This window comes from Leptonychotes weddellii, chromosome 12, assembly GCF_054177405.1.
Source record: "Leptonychotes weddellii isolate Sample4059 chromosome 12, ASM5417740v2, whole genome shotgun sequence".
In the NCBI taxonomy this organism is placed as follows: Eukaryota; Metazoa; Chordata; class Mammalia; order Carnivora; family Phocidae; genus Leptonychotes; species Leptonychotes weddellii.
In genome coordinates, this window is record NC_138380.1 from 93304254 (window position 1) to 93322729 (window position 18476).

Here is an 18476-nt window from a genome sequence, read left to right on the forward strand (position 1 = left end):
CTCCCCCTGTCAAAACTTTTGGCCTGAAAGGGACCTACAGTCTCCAAAGAAAAAGTGTAGTTTGCTCAAACTCGGTTTTGATGCCTAGAGCATCTGATCCTGAAACAAGGACATCTGGATCCAGATGAAACCCTTCACAGCTGCTTAATGTTGAATCCCTGTGACAACTGACAGAAAACTCCTCCAACCAAGGCAGGTGCTTAAGGATTTGCTGGTGGTTCTTATTTAAAGGATGAAAATGGCCAGTATCGTGCTGGTGTGCTCCTGCAACTTCTTCCCGAAGTCACGGAGAAGAACCATTGGCTACTCCAGCCCGGCATTCCCACCTGAGCTTGCGCCTTGGCCAAGCGCAAGGCTGCAGACATTTATACTGATGGCTGGCATGCCTCTGGGCTCAGGACTTTGGAACATTATGGAAACTTCAAGGCGTCCTTACCTCCAATGGGGTAAGATTAAAAATGGTTCCTCTGGGGGAGCCTGGTGGCTCAGTCGGTTGAGGGCCTGACTCTTGATTTCAGCTCAGGTTTTGATCTCAGGGTTGTGGGTTCAAGTCCTGCATTGGGGGGGTTGGGGGAGAGAAAAAAGGCTCCTGTGTCCAAAGCTTATTAGCTACCACACTTCTGCTGCTCTGGCTGACATTAAGGTTCCCGGGCGTCCCAGACTTGACTCCCTGGAGGCTGGAGTAAACCACCCCACTGATATTTCTGCCAGAAACACTGCTCTCAAGCCAAATCTCTGTTGCGGTCCAAAGAGACATCCTCCCAAATGATAATTTGGAAAAACTGACAAGAGAGGCCCAACAACTGGTCCCAAGAAAGGAAAAACAATATTGGAAATCTAATAATTTTTGGATCCATAAAGAGAGAACTCTGGTTTAGGCCAAATAACAATCTGGCCCTACCAGAAACTCTACAATTCCCACTACTTACCACTGTACATGTATTAAACCATTGGCCTACTGACAAAATGGTAGCATTCATGAAACGACATCGGTGTGCAAATATGAATAAGGCCACAAGTGCCTTCCTCGTTTGTCCCAGCTGCCCGAAGTATAAATCCAGAGAAACCAGTTCATATGAATGAGCCTCATACAGCTTTCCCATCTCATGGATATCAATATGTTTTAGTCACGTTTCCTTTGCTTTCTCGCTGGACCAAAGCTTCCTCTTGTAGATAGGCCAACACCTCTTCTGTGGTTAAAATTCTGTTAGAGGGGCACCTGGGTGGCTCAGTCGTCAAGCGTCTGCCTTCAGCTCAGGTCATGATCCCAGCGTCCTGGGATCGAGCCCCGCATCGGGCTCCCTGCTCAGCCAGGAGCCTGCTTCTCCCTCTCCCGCTCCCCCTGCCTGTGTTCCCTCTCTTGCTGTCTCTCTCTGTGTGTCAAATAAATAAAATCTTTAAAATAAATAAATAAATAAATAAAATTCTGTTAGAAAAGATTATCCCCAACCTAGGGAGCCCCTCTCACACTTTCTGGTTCTCTGGGAACCCACAGGCAAGCCCGAGCAGTCTGACTGACTCTACAATACTTCCACTGCGCATACCGGGCTCAGTCCTCAGGGTTAATCAACGCTAACAGCACTGTTAGGTCTCAAGTGGCAAAACTCGTAAAGACCTTCCAAATACCTTGGCCTCATAAAGCATGGCTGTGGGCCTCTACATCTCGGGTCCACCCCCTTGGGAGCTCACAGATTCTCACACTTCGAGGCAGTCACGGGGCATCCAGTACACACTTACACATGTCCTCTGACCCACAGTTGATAAAAAAGGAGATATGTTTAATATGGTAAAGGCCTAACTACTCCGATTAAAATAGTCCTGCTTTGGGGGAGCACCGTTCACAGTGCGTCCCTGGGACACAGTGACCTGGAGCATCATACCTTGCAACCTGGAGATCTCGTTTGTTGGAAGAGACACCTCTAGAAAAACTCTTCAACCTCCCTGGAAAGACCCTTATCAGGATCTGCTACCCAACCTTGTGTGGACACACTCCAGGGGACAGACCCTTGGATTCAGGGGATGCATCGAAAGAAAGCGCCCTGCACGCCATCTGGTGCAGAAACCTTGGAGGCCAGAAGGTGGTGGGCTGATACATTCATGTGCTAAAAGAAAAAAAAAAACTGTCAGTTGAGAATCTTACCTCTGGAAACTGTCCTTCAAAAATGAGGGGAAAATGAAGACATTCCCAGATAAACAAAAGCTGAGAGTTCATCACTAGGTCTTCCCTGCAAGAGATGCTCAAGGAAGTCCTTTGGGTAGAAAATGAAAGGACACTGGACAGTAACTCAAAGCCAAAGGAAGAAATAAATTTCCAGTAAAGGTAAAAATACACAGACAATTATAAAAGCTAGTGTGAAATAACAGAGAATATATATGTTGGTTTCTGCCCCTGACTGCTGACACAGAGCTCCTAAAACCCTTGTAATTTCCTGAGTAATGAGAGCACCGGGAACATATTTTGTTCTACTATTTGGCCTCGGGATGCCAGTTCCTGACACAGAGTTCCTAAATCTCTTGGAATTTCCTGGGTGAAAGGAATGTGTTTTGTTCTAATAAGGGGATTCTGAGTGGGCTCCTAGATGGCTTTAGGGGGAGGGCTGGTCACCAGAAAGATCAAGCCATGATTAGGAGCATAGAGTGTTCAGCCCTGCCCACCCCCAACCTCTGAGATGGGGAGTGGGGCTAGAGAGTGAGCTAATGATTGATCATGACTACGGGATAAAGTCGCCATAAAAATCCCTAACATATGGGGTTGGGAGAGCTTTGAGGTCAATGAGTATATTCACGTACCAGGAGGGTGACACAGGCCAACTTCACAACTTCAAGTTCCTGAGGCTCATGATCTTTCCTGACTTCATTCTACATATCTCTTCATTTGGCTGTTCATCTGTCTCCTTTGCCATATTCTTTTGGATGATAAAATGGTAAACTTAAGTGTTTCCCTGAGTTCTATGAGCCATTCTAGCAAATTATGAAACCCAAGGTTCAGGGTTGTGGGAACTCTGATTTATAGCTCTTTGGTCAGAAGTAAAGGTTACAGCTGGAACTTGAGATTGGCAGCTGAGGTGGGGGCGGTCTTGTGGGTCTGAGCCCTTCCTTGTGAGATCTGACAGTAACCCCAGGTAGATGATGTCAGAATTGAAGTGCCTTATGGGACACTCAGCTGGTGTCACAGAGAATTGCTTAATGTGTGGAAAACCCACACATTTTATGTCAGAAGTATTGTGAATGTGGGATAAAGGAGAAACACAGAGGAGTGTGTCCTTCCAGCTCAGCTAGTCTTACTGTAACCTTGGTTTGTAATTCCACCAAATGGTTCAGAAATCCATCAAGTGGGATTTATTTCTGAAATGCAAGAATAGTTGGATATATGAAAATCAATCACTGTAATACACCACATTAACAGAAAAAAAAAAAAAAAGACCACAATTGATGCAGAAAAAGTATTTGACAAAATTCAACATCCTTTCATGTGAAGAAAAAAAAAACCACAGTCAACAAACTAAGAGTAGAAGAAAAGTACCTTGGATACTAAAATACAGATATGGAAAACCCACAGCCAACATCACACTCAATGGTAAAAGACTTAAAGCTTTTCCCCTAAAATCAAGAAGATGAAGATGCCTGCTTTCACCAACATAGAACTGGAAATCCTAGCCAGAGCAAGTAGGCAAGAAAAGGAAATAAAAGGCTTCCAAATTGGAAAGGAAGAAAAAAAATGCTCTTCTTGCATATTACATGATCTTATATGTAGAAAACCCTAATAATTCCACTAAAGACAAACATACACACACACACATGAGAATTAATAAATGAATTCAGCATAGTAGGTTGCAAGATACACAAAAAATCAACATACAAAAATCAGGTGCATTTCTATACACTAACAATAAACAATCTGAAAATGAAAATTTAAAAATCCATTTACATAGCATCAAAAAGAATAAAATACTTAGGAATTAGCATAACCAAGGATGCAAAACACTTGTGCACTGAAAACGAAAATGCATTGCTGAAAACAATAGAGGCTCTCTCAGCCTCAGCACCATCTTCTTGAAAACCTCCACGCCATGCCAGCCAAGTGGAGGAAGAGGCAAACGCTCAGTATGAGAAGAAAAAGAAGAAAGAGGAGGCCAAGGTCCAAGTAAACTGCTAGCTTGTGCACCCATGGAAGCCACAGGAGTGGAAACAAGGAAAGCCAGAGGCCAGGGACGCTGGTACCAATCAGTGGACCGCACGCCTACTTTCTAGAGCTTGAGTCAATGAATCTAGAACATCCATCACCATCTGACTGCAAGGACCACCTTTCAGAGGCCCACCTTGTTCATACCAAAACAGTCCCTTTTGGTCCTTTGCCCTGGACCTGTGACTTTCAGGACTAAATCTGTTTTCATTTGGGGCCGAATGTAACACGTGTACAATAAATCATCTCTTCTGCTGTCTCAGCTGAAGGAAAAAAGCAACAACTAAAGACATAACTGGAAAGACATTCCATGTTCATGGATTGGAAGATTTAATATTGTTAAGGTGTCAGTACTACTCAAAGGGATCTACAGATTAAATGCAATCCCTATCAAAACCCTAATGATATTTTTTTTGCAGAAATGGAAAAAAATCCTTCCTAAGATTTACATGGAATCTCAAGGGACCCCGAATCCTAAAAAAAACAAAGTGGGAAGACTGGACTCACACCTTCTGATTTCAAAATCTACAACAAAGCTGCAATAATCAAAACACTGTGGTACTGGCATAAAGACAGACATACAGGCCAGTGTAACAGAGAGCCCATAAATAAACTTTTGCATGTGTGGTCAAATGATCTTTTGACAAGGATGTCAAGACTATTCAATGAGAAAAGGACAGTCTTTCCAAAACATGGCATTGGGAAAACTGGATATCTACATGCAAAAAAAATGAGGTTAAACCCTTACAGCTAAGGCCATATACAAAAATTAATCCTACAGGGATCAAAGACCTACACCTAAGAGCTACAACTATAAAACTCTGAGAAGAAGAAACCACAAGGGGCAAACTTTACGACATTGGATTTGGCAGTGGCTTTTTGGATATGACACCAAAGGCACAGGAGGCCAAAAAAGAACAGAGTATGATTGGATTTCATCAAAATGAAAACTGTGTGCATCACAGGACAGTGTCAACAGAGTAAAATGCAACCCATGGAATGGAAGAAAACATCTGCAAATTACATATCTGACAAGGGATTGATATCTGGAATATATAAAGCACTCCTAGAATTAAAAAAACAAAAACATAACCCAATTAAAACATGGGCACAGAACTTGAATGAGAATTTCTTCAAAGATACACAGACGGCCAACAAGCACATGAAAAGATGTCCAACATCACTAATTACCAGGGAAATGAAAATAAAAACCAACTGAGGCGGTACCTCACACCCATTAGGACGGCTACTATCAAAAAACCAGAGAAGACCAAGTGTTGGAGAGGATGTGGAGAAATTGAAAGCCTTCTGCACTGTTGGTGGGAATGTCAAACGGTGCAGCTGCTGTGGGCAAGCGTGGCCGCTCCTCAGAAAATTAACCATGGACTTACCATTTGCCCCACAATTCCACTTCTAGGTATATACCCAAAAGATCTGAAACCGAGGCCTCGACACCCACATTCAAAGCAGCATTATTCATGATAGCTTCAAGATGGAAACAAGCTAAACCTCCATTGATGGACTGAATAGATATACAGATGTGGTACGTATGAACAATGAGGTATTACTGGCTCCTAAAAAAGAAGTAAGTTCTGACACATGGTACAATATGGATGTACCTTGAAGATATTAAGTGAAATAAACCAGATACAAAGAAACAAATACTGTATGATTCCCCTTCTGCGAGGTACCTGGAACAGGCAAATGCATAGAGACAGAAGGAAGACTGGAATTGACAGGGGCTGGGAGAGGAGTGGGGGGAGGCGGTGTAACAGGTGCAGAGCTTCAGCGTGGAAAGATGGAAAAGAGACGATGGTGGGGATGGCTACACAACACCGAATGCACTGAGTGCCACCAAGCTGTATACTTCATGATGGTTCAAATGGTACGTCTTATGTCATACAGATTTTACCACGATAAAGAAAAACACATTAGTGAGCATCACGAAAGGCCTTCTCCCTGCGACTCGGGTCCACCCAGCCCTGGCCTTCCGTGGAAACGCACTTATTCTAAGGAGCCCAACCCCGTAAAGCCGCAAGGCCTGCCGGGAGCCCTGAGCCCTTCTGTCATCTACACATTTAAGAACATCTTCGGTTTCACGTGGAGAGAACAAATCGGGGTTCGTCTCCTGCCGTGCGGAGTCAGCACTTGCAGCCGGACCGCAGGGAGGGGAAGGGCTGCGGGCCGGCCCTGCATGGTCGCAACAGCACGTTCCCCGGAATGCCGCACGGACGCCCCACACGCCTGTCCTCCGTCCAGGGCGCAGCGGCGGCGGCGGGTGGCGAGCGGGGGACCGCGGCACACACACCGCCCCGGACAGACGGCGGGGTCCCTGCGGCTCCGCCCGGCCCCGGGGCCCCCCGCCGCCTGCCGCGTCCTCATGGGGCTGCGGGAGCCTGAGACGCACTGGCCCGCCTGAGGCGCCCCCGGCCGCCAAGCTCTCGGCTGCCACCGACGTCACGACCCCCGTCGTCGTGGAGACGGGGCCCAGCACCGGAAGCGGCGCGCGCGAAATGACGCGCCGCGCGTGCGACAGGCCCCCCCCCCCCCCGGCTGCGAGGGCGAGCGGGCTCCACGGCTAGGGCGCCCGGGCTCGCCTCGGGGCTCGGGGCCTCAGAGCCTGTGCGGGAGAGGGCACTCCGCAGCGGGGGCGGCGCGGGATGGAGGATGCGGGAGGCCCCGGTGGAGGCTGGGCCACACCCCGTCCGCTTCCCTAACACTGACCCTACTCCTAAGCGCTGCTCCGCCGTCCGGGATCCCAGTCCCGGGCCCTGCCCTCCGCGGGCTGACCTCAGGCACGCGCCTCGACACAGGCAAGCGCGCGAGTCCCACGGCCCCCGCGGGTCCCGCGTAGTCCGGGAAACCCGGGGCGCGTCCAGAGGCGGGGCACTCGCGGATTGGCTGGAGGCGGAGGTGGGCGGGGTGTGCCGCGCGGGAGGCGGGGCGCGGAGGTGGGCGGGGCGGCGCGCGCAGATTGGTGGGATTCAGTGAGAGGAGGTGGGCGGGGCGGCGCGCGCGGATTGGCGGGAGGAGGGGCGCGTCGGCGGGCGGGCCCCGCGGTGATGGACGGAACGGGCAGCTCGTCGATTGGTCGAAGGCGGTGATGGGCGGGCACGGGCGAGAGGCGGAGCGCGGAGGTGGGCGGGGGCGCGCGTGGATTGGCGGGAGGCGGAGGGAGACTGGCGGCGCGGGGCTCGGTGGCTGAGGTCCTGCGTCCCGGGACCCGCGTGGCGGCGGCGGCGCCAGGGCTGGGGCTCCGGTGTCCGCGCGTGGCGGCGGGCTGGGCGGCGTCTCGCAGGCTCCCTGCTGCACGCGCCGAGCCGAAGCCAGAGCGCGGGCCGGGGCCGGCGGGGCTCCTTCCGGGGCCGCGGCCCGGCTCCGCACGTTCGGGCCGGAAGTTAGTTCAGGTTCCGCGGTGGCCCAGAGCCGTGCGGCGGAACCAGGGTACAAGCGCCTGGCAGCCGCGCTGAAAAGGTACACGGAAGAGGAGAGACTGTGAGCGGTGCACTGTCGACCGTCCGGTGGCGGCCCGGGCCGCTGCAGTCCGGGAGCTCGTGTCCCAGTTACCGGGGGCGGACCGTAAACTCACAATAGGTTCCTAGTCAATGCCACGGAAATCAGAATGGGAGACGTAGAAGCGCCAGGGGAGGGTTGACAGTGAGGTGTGAGCAAAGAGCGGGGAATGGGGAGCCAGCGAGTCTGCAACGTGCGGGCAGGAACCCGGGAGAAGAGCTGGGGCAGATCTCAGGCCGTTGTGGGGACTTGGGCTTTCAGTCACGGAAATGGGGAGCCTTTTCAGCAGAGGAGTGACTGGTGTAGATTTTGTTTCATTTTTATTTAAAATAGGCGTATTATTTTCTGGTAGCTTATGTAAGGCTGGCCTCGTACCTGAGATGGGGCAGGTGCTGGGGGCAGATGGCATGTGGGATTTGAGAGCCAGGTAGTTGTCCAGGTAGAGGTGTGAGGCAGGCAACGGATGCATGGTTCGGAGAGGGTTTAGGAGATCCTCAGGTGAGAGCAGCATTTCCCAGCTTTCCTTGCCTCCGTCTTTGGAGGAGCATGACATGGCGACCCGTTGGGATCCAGCAGCGGTGATGTGCTGTCTGAACCATGTCTGGGGTGGGCTGCAGCTGTGCCATCCTCCTCCCACGCCGGCAGGTGTAGGGGAGACATGGCGGGAAAGCCGTGGGCTGGGCAGGGGCTGCAAGGCTGCATCTGTGTTTTCACAGTGACCGCCTCCTGGGCCCGAGCACAGGGGTCTGCACACGTGTAGCACAGCCATGTTTTCGGAGCAGGCTGCCCAGAGGGCCCACACTCTCCTCTCCCCACCATCAGCCAGCAATGCCACCTTTGCCCGTGTGCCCGTGTCCACGTACACCAACTCCTCCCAGCCCTTCAGGCTCGGGGAGCGCAGCTTCAGCCGGCAGTACGCCCACATTTATGCTACCCGCCTCCTCCAAATGAGGCCCTTCCTGGTGAGCCGGGCCGAGCAGCACTGGGGTAAGTGATGTGTTCCGGGAAGTGCGTCCTCCCCACCAGCCCAGAAGGGACTGGGGCGGGGCGGGGCGTTAGAAATGTCATATGAGCGACCAGGTACAGCTGGAACCTTCTGTAGTTTACCCCATTTCCCGGTTATCTTGGGAAAGTCAACCTCTGTGCCTCAGCTTCTTCAGGTGGTTACGAGGGTTAAATTAAGGGACAGGTGGCTTTAAGGGGAGGTTTAGTTCAGAGGCTGGGTTGGGGTGGGGCTTCGTTCTGGTGGGAGCAGTGATCATCTCTCTGGTGTAGGGATGTTCCCCGCCTGGAGTGCAGGTTACGTGCTTGTTTGCCCACGTGTGGCCATCCTGTGTCTCAGTGCGGCAGACCAGGTACCCGGCACTGGGAGCCCAGGTCCGTGAAGACGCACCTCCCCCCTCAGGGGGGCTCCCTGTGAGTCTGCGCCCTCCGTGCTGATTGGGCGTGAATCTCCTGTCCCGTGGGCTCTTCTGTCTTTCCTAACCCAGGGGCCTGGGCAGGGCGCATCTTCTTTCTTCCCCACTTGGTCTGCGACCTGTCCTGCAGTTACATTATTCCTAGTGGCGAACAGCTTCAGCTTTCGGGCGGAGCCGCATTCCTCAGTCTTACCGTGGATCAGAGTGGCTTTCCGGGCCGCTTTCAGTTCATCTGAAATGTTTATAGGTGGGACTGTGTCCTAGCCATCCATCCCTGGCCTTCGTGGTCCCAGCTCCGGTCTCTGCTGCGGGGAGCAGTGGCGCTCAGGCCCGTCCCACCGAGCCGACGGGATCGACTCTGGTTTCATTACGAGCAACAAGGAGAACTAGACCATCAGATCTGTTAGGGATGTCTCGGGTCGCTAGTGCTGTTCGTGTGTCCTCTGCCACGTAATGGGGTCTCCTTCCTGTGGCTCCCAGTGGCCTTTCCTCGTTTTCCTTGAAGCCCTTGGGGACCCCCTCCTCGGGCCCTGTGTCACTGCCTCCGTTTAGGTCCTTTACGACAGCACCGCTCTGGTGCGGGTTTCTCCTGCAGTCACCACCGCTGCTGACTGACATCTGTGCAGTGACAGAAACACAGCCCTCGGTCTGCTCGCAGACGGGTCAGGAGGTCAGAAGGTGGCCCCTAATGAATGCAGCCTCGGCTGGGCGGTGGACGGCGGCACCGCTGTCTGCTCACCGGCCTGGCGGTGGATGCTGGCCTCTCCCGGAGCGCCTGCGAGTGGATTCCCTGCGTGGCCAGGCTTTCCGACCAGAGTTCAGCCTTGGGACTCGTGTGTCTCTCTCTTGAGCTTCCTGAACACGCGAAGCCTTTTCTTGCTGGCATTCCCTTCGCCTGGCATGCTCTTTCCCCGTCTTCCCTCATGACCTCAGCTTAAATGTCACGTGCTTCGAGAGGCCACGTCAGCCACCGGGGCTTTCTCCTACCTTCTGCCTCGGCTCCCATGTGTCCGTGGCACTTGTCACAGTGGCTGACTCCTTGTTGACTACTGTCGTCTCTCTCCCTCTGGGTCGTAAGCTTGGTGAGGGGGAGGATGGGCCGTGCTGTTCACTCGATGCTGGTGCCTGGCCCGATGTCCGCTCGCCGTCCAGCTGGACAGATGTCCTGCCCTCAACACAGGGATGTGTGGTTCTGCCTGGTGCTTGGGTGTGCACGGTAGATCCCAGCTGTGCAACCTTGGGCGTGCCACTTAACCTCTCTGTGCCTCTGCTGCCTCAGCATGTGGTGGGGCAGTAGCGTCTACCCTGCATGTGGGCAGGCGCGGATGAGTTTCACGGCCAGTGCTCGGCACGGCCCCCAGGGGTTGCGAGGGGGCTCAGCTCTGGAGTCTGCTGTTTCCCTGGGTGTCTGGCATTTCTCCCTGCTCCTGGCGCCCTCCTTATCTCGTTTTGAACTACTAGCCTCCACTTCCCAGGGTGTGTATCTGTGGAATGTTCTCGGTTATTCCAGGGCAGAAGGGGCAGCTGGGCTCTGGAAGGGGCTGGTCCTGCGGCCCCATTATCCCATCAGGTCCTGGCAGCATTTTTCTCAGGCTCCGGCTCTACTGGCAAACCCACAGGCCTTCTGGGACTTGTGCTTCTTCCTCTGGCCTGCCTGGGTGAGCCCTGCACACCGCGCCACTCTCCGGTTTTTAGGGCAGGGTACTTCTTTCTAAGAGTGAGTGTTACGATTTCGGTGTAAGTGACATAATACTCTATCGGTTTCCTGGTTGTTCTTTGCTGTCAGAGACAATAAAGTCACAAACCGAGCAGCTTAATACGCCAGAACCGCATTCTCTGTCCGTTCTGGAGACCAGAGGTCTGAATGCAGGTGTCGGCCGGCCGGGAGCACGTTTTCCTCGGCTCTCCCAGGTTCTGGCGGCTGCCTGCGCCCCTGTCTCTGCGTGTCTGCCTTTCTTACAAGGACCTCGGATGCAAGGGCCCGGCCACATCCCTCTATCCTCCTGGCGCCGAGTCTGCTCGAGTTGGGGGGGGTCCCTGTACCTGATGTTCTCCTTCCCCCCAGAGGCCCGGCCCATGAGCTGCGGTGCGCGGGGAGGCCTGTGCCCTGTCCCGGGGTGGGGGGGAGGCCGCTGGGTCCCTGAGCTCGTGCCCATTATGCCCAGGTGATGGAGTCCAGGTAAAGAAGCTGTGTGAGCTGCAGCCTGGGGAGAAGTGCTGTGTGGTGGGGACCCTCTTCAAGGCCATGCCGCTCCAGCCCTCCATCCTCCGGGAGATCAGCGAAGAGGTGAGGCCGGCACGCTGCCTTGGGGGCACCGATGGGACCACCAGCCGTATGCCCAGGGAATCAGAGCTGGGCCTCTGTCCCCGGGGGGCTGGGGGCTGCAGTGCCATCTTGCTGATGGGGCCTGGGAGCCTTAGGACCCAGCCTCTGGCCCCAAGACTCCCCCCAGTCTCCGTCTTCCAGCACAACCTGCTCCCCCAGCCTCCTCGGAGCAAGTACATCCACCCCGATGACGAGCTGATCTTGGAAGACGAATTGCAGCGCATCAAACTAGAAGGCAGCATTGACGCATCAAAGCTGGTCACAGGTGGGGGGGGAGGGGCGGCCCGTGCCTGGAGATGCTGCTGCTTCCCTACATCCCCAGAGCGGTGGGTGCAGGGTCGGGCAGTGTGTGAGGCCCAGGGAGGCAGGAAGCAGACCCTTGGCCCCGAGTCCTAAGTGAGGCAGAAGAGAACTGGCTGGTTTTGCTTTGGGGGTGCCTGAAAGGAGATGGCAGCCTCTCAGGCCTCCCTCCTGCAGCCTGACACTGCTGCTCCCCAGGGACAGTGCTGGCCGTGCTCGGCTCTGCGAGAGACAGCGGGAAGTTCCTGGTGGAGGACCACTGCTTTGCAGAGCTGGCTCCTCAGAAGCCCGCACCCCCCCTTGACACAGACAGGTGAGGAGCAGGTGCTCGGGGGCCTGGCCAGTGGCCCAGGGGAGTCACAGTTGCTGGGCTCCATGTCCCCTGCTCACCTGTGACCGGGGCAGAGCTCCGCCAGTGGCCGGGTGGGGGCAGCGGGGGGACACCTGCTTTCTCGGCACCCAGGAGGACCCCGACTTCTCCTGCAGGTTTGTGCTGCTGGTGTCTGGTCTGGGCCTGGGTGGAGGCGGGGGCGAGAGCCTGCTGGGCACCCAGCTGCTGGTGGACGTGGTGACAGGGCAGCTGGGGGACGAGGGGGAGCAGTGCAGCGCTGCCCACGTGTCCCGGGTCATCCTCGCTGGGAACCTCCTGAGCTACAACACCCAGAGCAGAGATTCCATCAACAAGGTATGGCCCCCGCCCGCCCACCCGCCCTCTTTCGAGCCCCTCCTTCCCCAGGGAGAGGCGGGGTCTCGAGTGTCTGGTGGCCAGTGCCCCGCAGCGCTGCTGGGGTCTCTGCTCCGGCCCTGCTTTCTGAGGGCGGTGGGGGCTGTGGCACAGAACTCCTACCATCCCCGAGCAGTGGGGCTCCGCTCTCTGCCGTCCGGCCGGGGCTCAAAGTGTCCCTTTGCTCTGAGCCTGCCTTGGGGCCTGACAGCCTACGGACTTCTATCCCCAGGCCAAGTACTTAACCAAGAAAACCCAGGCAGCCAGCGTGGAGGCGGTCAAAATGCTGGATGAGATCCTCCTGCAGCTGAGCGTGAGCGAGCTGGGGGCTGGCCGATGATGAGATTGGAGTCTGCCAAGCGGCAGCGGGCACTGGAAGGCGGGCCAGGGAACGGGAGGAAGGGGGATCTGGAGGGCACCGGGCCCTGCAAGCTCCCCTGCCCCTGTGCCCTCCAGGCGTCGGTACCCGTGGACGTGATGCCAGGCGAATTTGACCCAACCAACTACACGCTCCCCCAGCAACCCCTGCACCCCTGCATGTTCCCACTGGCCACTGCCTACTCCACCCTCCAGCTGGTCACCAATCCCTACCAAGCCACCATCGATGGAGTCAGGTAGCCAGCTGCAGCCACACCCCTGTCTGATCCCTGGCCTTGTGCTCAGTGGCACTGAGAGGGGAGGGTTGGGTCCAGGGCTGCAGAGGGCCCACTGGATCTGGGCTCCTTCTCAGAGTCGGCTTGGAACACCCGCCATGAGAGTGCCTGGTGAGCTCTGGGCTGGCTCCTGTGGGAGGACCGGCAGTGGCCCCCCCCCCCAGGGTGGGGATCAGCTGAGCCTTGCCTTGCAGATTCCTGGGAACATCAGGACAAAATGTGAGTGACATTTTCCGGTACAGTAGCATGGAGGATCACTTGGAGATCCTGGAGTGGACCCTGCGCGTCCGTCACATCAGCCCCACAGCCCCTGACACGCTAGGTAATGGGACTCAGCCACGTGGGGTGGCGCCAGAGGGCCAAGGGAGTCCTGATCCGGGGCCTTGATGCCCAGAGGGTTGGCAGCCCGGATTGGCACTCACCGGTCCTGCCATGACCTAAGGGAAAACCCAAAAGCTTGACATAGTTCTGGAACCTCCTCTGGAGCCTTAGCTCTGTCTGCAGCCAAGGCCCTTTGTTGGGGAGCATATTGGGAGCTCCGGCTGGGCAGAGCCCGGCGCCCTGCCACAGTGCCCACCCAGCAGGGCACACTGACCTGACCCCAGGGCCGTGGGGCCGTGTCACCGCAGGCAGGGCTGCTACCAGCGTAGCCAGAGCATGTGTGAGGGGCCGGGGTAGGGCACCCTGACCGTGTGCCTTGCGGAACTGAGAAGCCCCAGCCGCTGTGGGCTTTCTCCAGGTTGCTACCCTTTCTATAAGACCGACCCATTCATCTTCCCGGAGTGCCCTCACGTCTACTTTTGCGGGAACACCCCCAAGTTTGGCTCTAAAATCTTCCTAGGTGAGTCTTGTGTTCTGGGGGCCCCGGGTCTGGGCTGTCACAAGGGACTCTGTCCTGGGGACAGGGCTTACAGAGGAGACCTCCCTGGAGTCCCCAAGCCCCGTGGGGTAGGTGGCCGGCCTAGTGGCCAGCTGACTGAGCATGTCTGGGCAGGGGGCTGACCGGTCCACACCTGTGCAGAGGCTCAGCACCCACCTCTGGTCAGCAGGGCTTTAGCCTTTGACCTTTATGCTGCCCTCGGCCCTTCCGGAGCTTCTGTGGCCACCACTCCCACGGGGCTGATGGGGAAATCCTGTTTGCTTCTGGTGACTTCCCTTGGAGCCAGGGTCCACCCAGAACCTAAGTGGGGGAGGTGTGCCTGTGTGGCTTCTTTGCAGGCCCAGAGGACCAGAGGGTGCTGTTGGTGGCCGTCCCCGACTTCAGCACCACACAGACCGCCTGCCTTGTGAATCTGCGTACCCTGGCCTGCCAGCCCATCAGCTTCTCGGGCTTTGGGGCAGAGGACGAGGACCTGGGGGGCTTGGGTCTGGGCCCCTGATTGACAGAAACCCCAGCTATCCGTTCTGTGCAACACTGACCCTGCAGCAGCATTTGCTTTATAATAAAAGCCTGATGGGGGCGCCTGGTGGCTCAGTCCATTGAGCATCTGACTCTCGATTTCGGCTCAGGTCCTGATCTCAGGGTCGTGAGATTGAGCCCCATGTTGGGCTCTGTGCTGGGCGTGGAGTCTGCTTGAGATTCTCTCTCTCTCTCTGCCCCTCCCCCTGCGCGCACTCTCTCTCTCTCTCTCTCTGAAATAAATAAAATCTTTTTTAAAAAAGCCTGACCGGTGTGCTGGTATTGAGCTCCCAGGCAGAGCTGACGCTGGCCGGGGCCACTCGCGTGGCATGCCGCTCTCCCTCCTCCCCGTCCCCAAGTGCTCAGCCACACGGCTGCCATGAGCTTGCTTTATTGGTGCGGCTGACGGGCAGGTGGCTGAGTGTGTGTGCGCGCCGGGCCGTCGGAGGCAGGCAGGAGCTTGCCTGCACAGCCTGGCTCCTCGGTGTCGCTCTGTGCGTGGCCCCTCCCGGCCGGGCTACACCGAGGGCAGGGGGCTCCCGCGTGCTGGTGGCCACTGAGCTGGCTCGGGGCTCAGAAGTCCCCAAAGTTCACTGTGTAGGTCTCGGCTGTGGTGAAAGGGAACTCTGGGGCCATGACCACCACCACCTCCTCCTCCTCCTGGTCCTCCTCGGGCCCCAGCTGTGTCCCAAACTCCGTCCCAAACTCCGTCACCACCTCCGTGTAGGTCTCCGTCTCCGTCTCCGACTCCTCCCAGCCCGCCGCGGTGGCCTCGGGCGCCAAGTGCCAGGGCCCCCGGCTGGCGCTGGGGGTGGGGGCGGGGGGCAGGGTGGGGGTGGCGGGCAGCGTGGCGGTGGGGGGCGCCCGCGTCGCGGGGCTGCCGGGGCCCGGGGTGGCCGTGGCGTTGAGGCGCCGCAGCCGCATCCGCTCGCGCATGCGCAGACGGTACTGCAGGCGGCGCTGCTGCACGTGCCGCTGCCGGGGGGTCATGGGGCGCGAGGGGTCGATGCGCGGGATGGGCCGGTTCCCGTTCATGGCCATGATCTCGCGGATGCGCTTCCAGTTGGAGCGGGCCAGGATGAAGTTGCACTGGGTGGCCCCGATGTCGTAATCCACGTTGCAGGTCTTGGCACTCGGGGTGTAGCCCTCGGCGTGGGCCGTCACGCGGTACTCACCCGGATTCAGGATGCGCCAGTAGTCACCCCCGCTCGCTGCAGAGGGAGGCCGGGTGCTGCCGCCCAAGACGCCCCCTCCCAGCCGCCAGCCCTCCCTCTGCCTCGGTTGGACCCTCTGGGGGGTGCGTCTGGCCAAGACCTCGCACAGATCTGGCTGCGCCCCTCAGAAAGGAGGGGCGGCCGGGCGCACGCAAGGTACCTGTCTTCACACCGTGGTTAATGCCGCTCACGGAGATGGTGGCATTGGCGATAGGGATGCCCTGCTCGTCCGTCACAACCCCCTTGATGCCACGGTGAACCTGCAGAGGGAGGCGAGGCCGGGTGTCCCCAGGCAGGCCCCACCGCGTGGCGCAGCTGCTGTGAGTTCCCTCGGGGCCCCAGCCCTGCGCCCCCGCCCCCGCCCCCACCTGCTCCATGAAGGTGAGCAGAGCCTCCTTGTTGTTCTCCCACTCTCGGGGCAGCTCGCTCTCGTGGGGGAACTTGTCGCAGCCCAGGTAAATGGAGAGCTCCAGGCAATTGGTGTGCAGGTAACTGAAGTCGTTGATGGCTGTGCAGGGGCAGACAGAGCCGCAGTCACCCCGGGCCCCCCAGACAGCGCCCCCGGCCCCTCCCAGGCGGACTTACTCCCAGACCGGGGCTTCCACTTGGCCCCGTTGACGATGCCCGTGCCGCTGGTGTAGTCCTGAGCTTGGCACCCGCCCCGGTACGGCTCCGTCATGGTGAGGTGGGCAGAGGCGAAGGAGATGGCCAGCCAGCGGAAGATGGCATGGTCCGGGGTCTCCTGGGCCTCAGAAAACTCGTCCTCGTCTTCTCCCCGCGCCGCCGCCATGGCCGCGGCCAGCAGCTGCTCCTGGGTGGGCGTTCGGGTCATGTCGTAGGGGTAGGACACGAGCCGCTCACCGCCATTCAGGTTGGCCCCCAGCACGAAGGGGTTCTTCTCCATCCAGGCAATGATGGCTCGGACCTCCGTGGACACCTGGGGACGGCCACTGCATGAGCTCTGAGCCACAGCCTCCACCATCGCCCTCCTTGTGGACCGCCCCCCCGTACTCATGCCCCCTCTGTGCCCCCAAGCCTCACCAGGCTCAGTGCCTAGCCTCAGTCACCCGCCCGCCCACCCCCAAGTCCAGACAGGACCCCAGGGTCCAGGCTGCTCCCCCAGGCCTGCTAGCCAGGCTGCTGCCTCACCGTGGCATCTGGGGAGAGATAGCGTTCAGGAATCGGCAGGTTATTGTTGGGGACCCGGTAGGGGACCCATTTCCTCTCCTCTGCTCCCCAGAGCACAGAGTTGAGATCTGGGAAGTCTTCGTAGATGTCGAAACCCTCCTCAGTCCACAGCCCCATCGCCCAGTTCCCAAACTCGGAGCCCTGGAGGAACCAGTGGGGTTGGTGTCAACCTGCCCCCCACCCCTGGCCCGGCCCGGCCCCGCTCCCCCTCTCCCACCCGCCAGCCCAGCGTCCACCCCCCCCACCCCTCCACTCCCCCACCCACCGTCTGCGCTGCCACCTCGTAGCCGTCGGGGTTCAGCGAGGGCACCAGGTGGATGCGCGTGTCCTGCACCAGGCTGCGCACGCGCGGGTTCCCGTCCCGGTACTCGCGGCACAAGTACTGCATAAAAAGCAGTAGCAGCTCTCTGCCCAGCACCTCGTTGCCGTGAATCCCAGCCGTGTATCGGAACTCGGGTTCCCCTGCAAGGGCAGGAGCCTCAGCAACCACCCGGGCCCCGGAGGAAGGACCCACGCTGGCTCCACACCCAGGGGAATGGGGGCCGCTGAGGCTTGTGGGGCCCAGCGAGGCAGACTGGGACCCCCAGAGAGGCTCCTGAGACAGGCACAGGGACCAGCTGCAATGCCAGGGCCTTGCTCAAACCCATGCCAGGGAGGGCAGGCTTCCAGGGGGCTATGGGGCCCTCACCCAGCTCGTGATCCCCGGGGTTGTCCGAGATCTCCATGGCATAGATCTTGAGCCCGCGTGAGCTCTTTCCCAAGCTGTATGTGCGGGTGATAGTGGGGCACTCTTCGTTCACCACCTTCATCAGCTGGGCGCGGGAGAGGACACTGAATTACACAACCCGCCGCCCATGGAGGCAGCCCGCGATGCAGGGAGTGCCAGGCCTCTCCCAGCACCCTGGTCTGTTCCATGGGCCAGGCGTCTGTGGTAGGAGAGGCCCCGGCAGGCGACCCAGCCCCTCTCGGGTACCAGCACCAGAGAGAGAGGTTTCCCTTCCCTGAGGCGACGGCCGGCCAACCTCCCTCTCAGGCAGGCTGGGTCTGGGATGGGAGCCCTGAACACAAGCTTCCCCGTGAGCCCTGACCCCAGCCTCCGGACAGGCCTCCACGGCCCAGAGACAAGCGCCCTACCTGGCGCATGTCCTTGTAGCTGTGGTGCCGGAAGTCCAGGTTGTCAGTGGTCACCACATCGTTCTGTGCGTAGTAACTGTGGACAGCTACCGAAGGCGGGAGGGCGGGGCCCTGAGCTGTCCACCTGCCAGCCACGCCCCCACCCCGGCCAGCCCTTCCCCTTCCCGGCCAGCGCCCCCCCGCCAGCTCCTCCCCCCGGCCAGCCCCGGGCCCCCGCCAGCCACCCCTCCGGCCAGCCCCCTCCCGCCAGCCCCTCCCCCCAGGCCAGCCCTCCCCTCCGAGGCCAGCCCCTCCCCCCAGCCAGCCCCTCCCCCCAGCCAGCTCCTCCCCCCAGCCAGCTCCCCCCTTCCCGGCCAGCCCCCCTCCCCGGCCAGGCCCCCCCGCCGGCCAGCCCCCCCCAGCCCCTCCCCCCCCCCCGGCCAGC

General features: G+C 58.1%; 2 protein-coding genes across 3 annotated transcripts in view; one reads left to right on the forward strand and one right to left on the reverse strand.

Annotated features, from left to right (window-relative positions):
* Positions 1–7343: 7343 nt before the first annotated feature.
* On the forward strand, positions 7344–14779 carry POLD2 (DNA polymerase delta 2, accessory subunit). Of its 2 annotated transcripts, none has more exons than XM_006736417.3 (11): positions 7344–7657; positions 8413–8683; positions 11280–11401; positions 11582–11705; positions 11939–12053; positions 12227–12425; positions 12697–12777; positions 12921–13078; positions 13312–13439; positions 13857–13958; positions 14336–14779. In XM_006736417.3, exons 2-11 carry the CDS (start codon positions 8464–8466, stop codon positions 14494–14496), a joined length of 1410 nt encoding a protein of 469 aa, XP_006736480.1. In that variant the 5' UTR covers positions 7344–7657; positions 8413–8463; the 3' UTR covers positions 14497–14779. The 2 variants fall into 2 exon arrangements, with proteins under 2 accessions (XP_006736480.1, XP_081656988.1); XM_081800862.1 differs by having other exon boundaries at positions 7345–7657; positions 8519–8683.
* Positions 14780–14891: 112 nt separating this feature from the next.
* AEBP1 (AE binding protein 1) overlaps positions 14892–18476 on the reverse strand; it is a 9060-nt gene continuing 5475 nt past the window's right edge. Inside the window, exons 10-17 of the mRNA XM_081799729.1 lie at positions 18053–18292; positions 17607–17730; positions 17184–17380; positions 16880–17059; positions 16316–16667; positions 16099–16238; positions 15891–15990; positions 14892–15727 (exon numbers count right to left, since the gene is read on the reverse strand). Coding sequence (XP_081655855.1) covers positions 15090–15727; positions 15891–15990; positions 16099–16238; positions 16316–16667; positions 16880–17059; positions 17184–17380; positions 17607–17730; positions 18053–18292 — 1971 coding nt within the window. The 3' untranslated portion in view covers positions 14892–15089. The remainder of the gene's footprint in view (positions 15728–15890; positions 15991–16098; positions 16239–16315; positions 16668–16879; positions 17060–17183; positions 17381–17606; positions 17731–18052; positions 18293–18476) is intronic.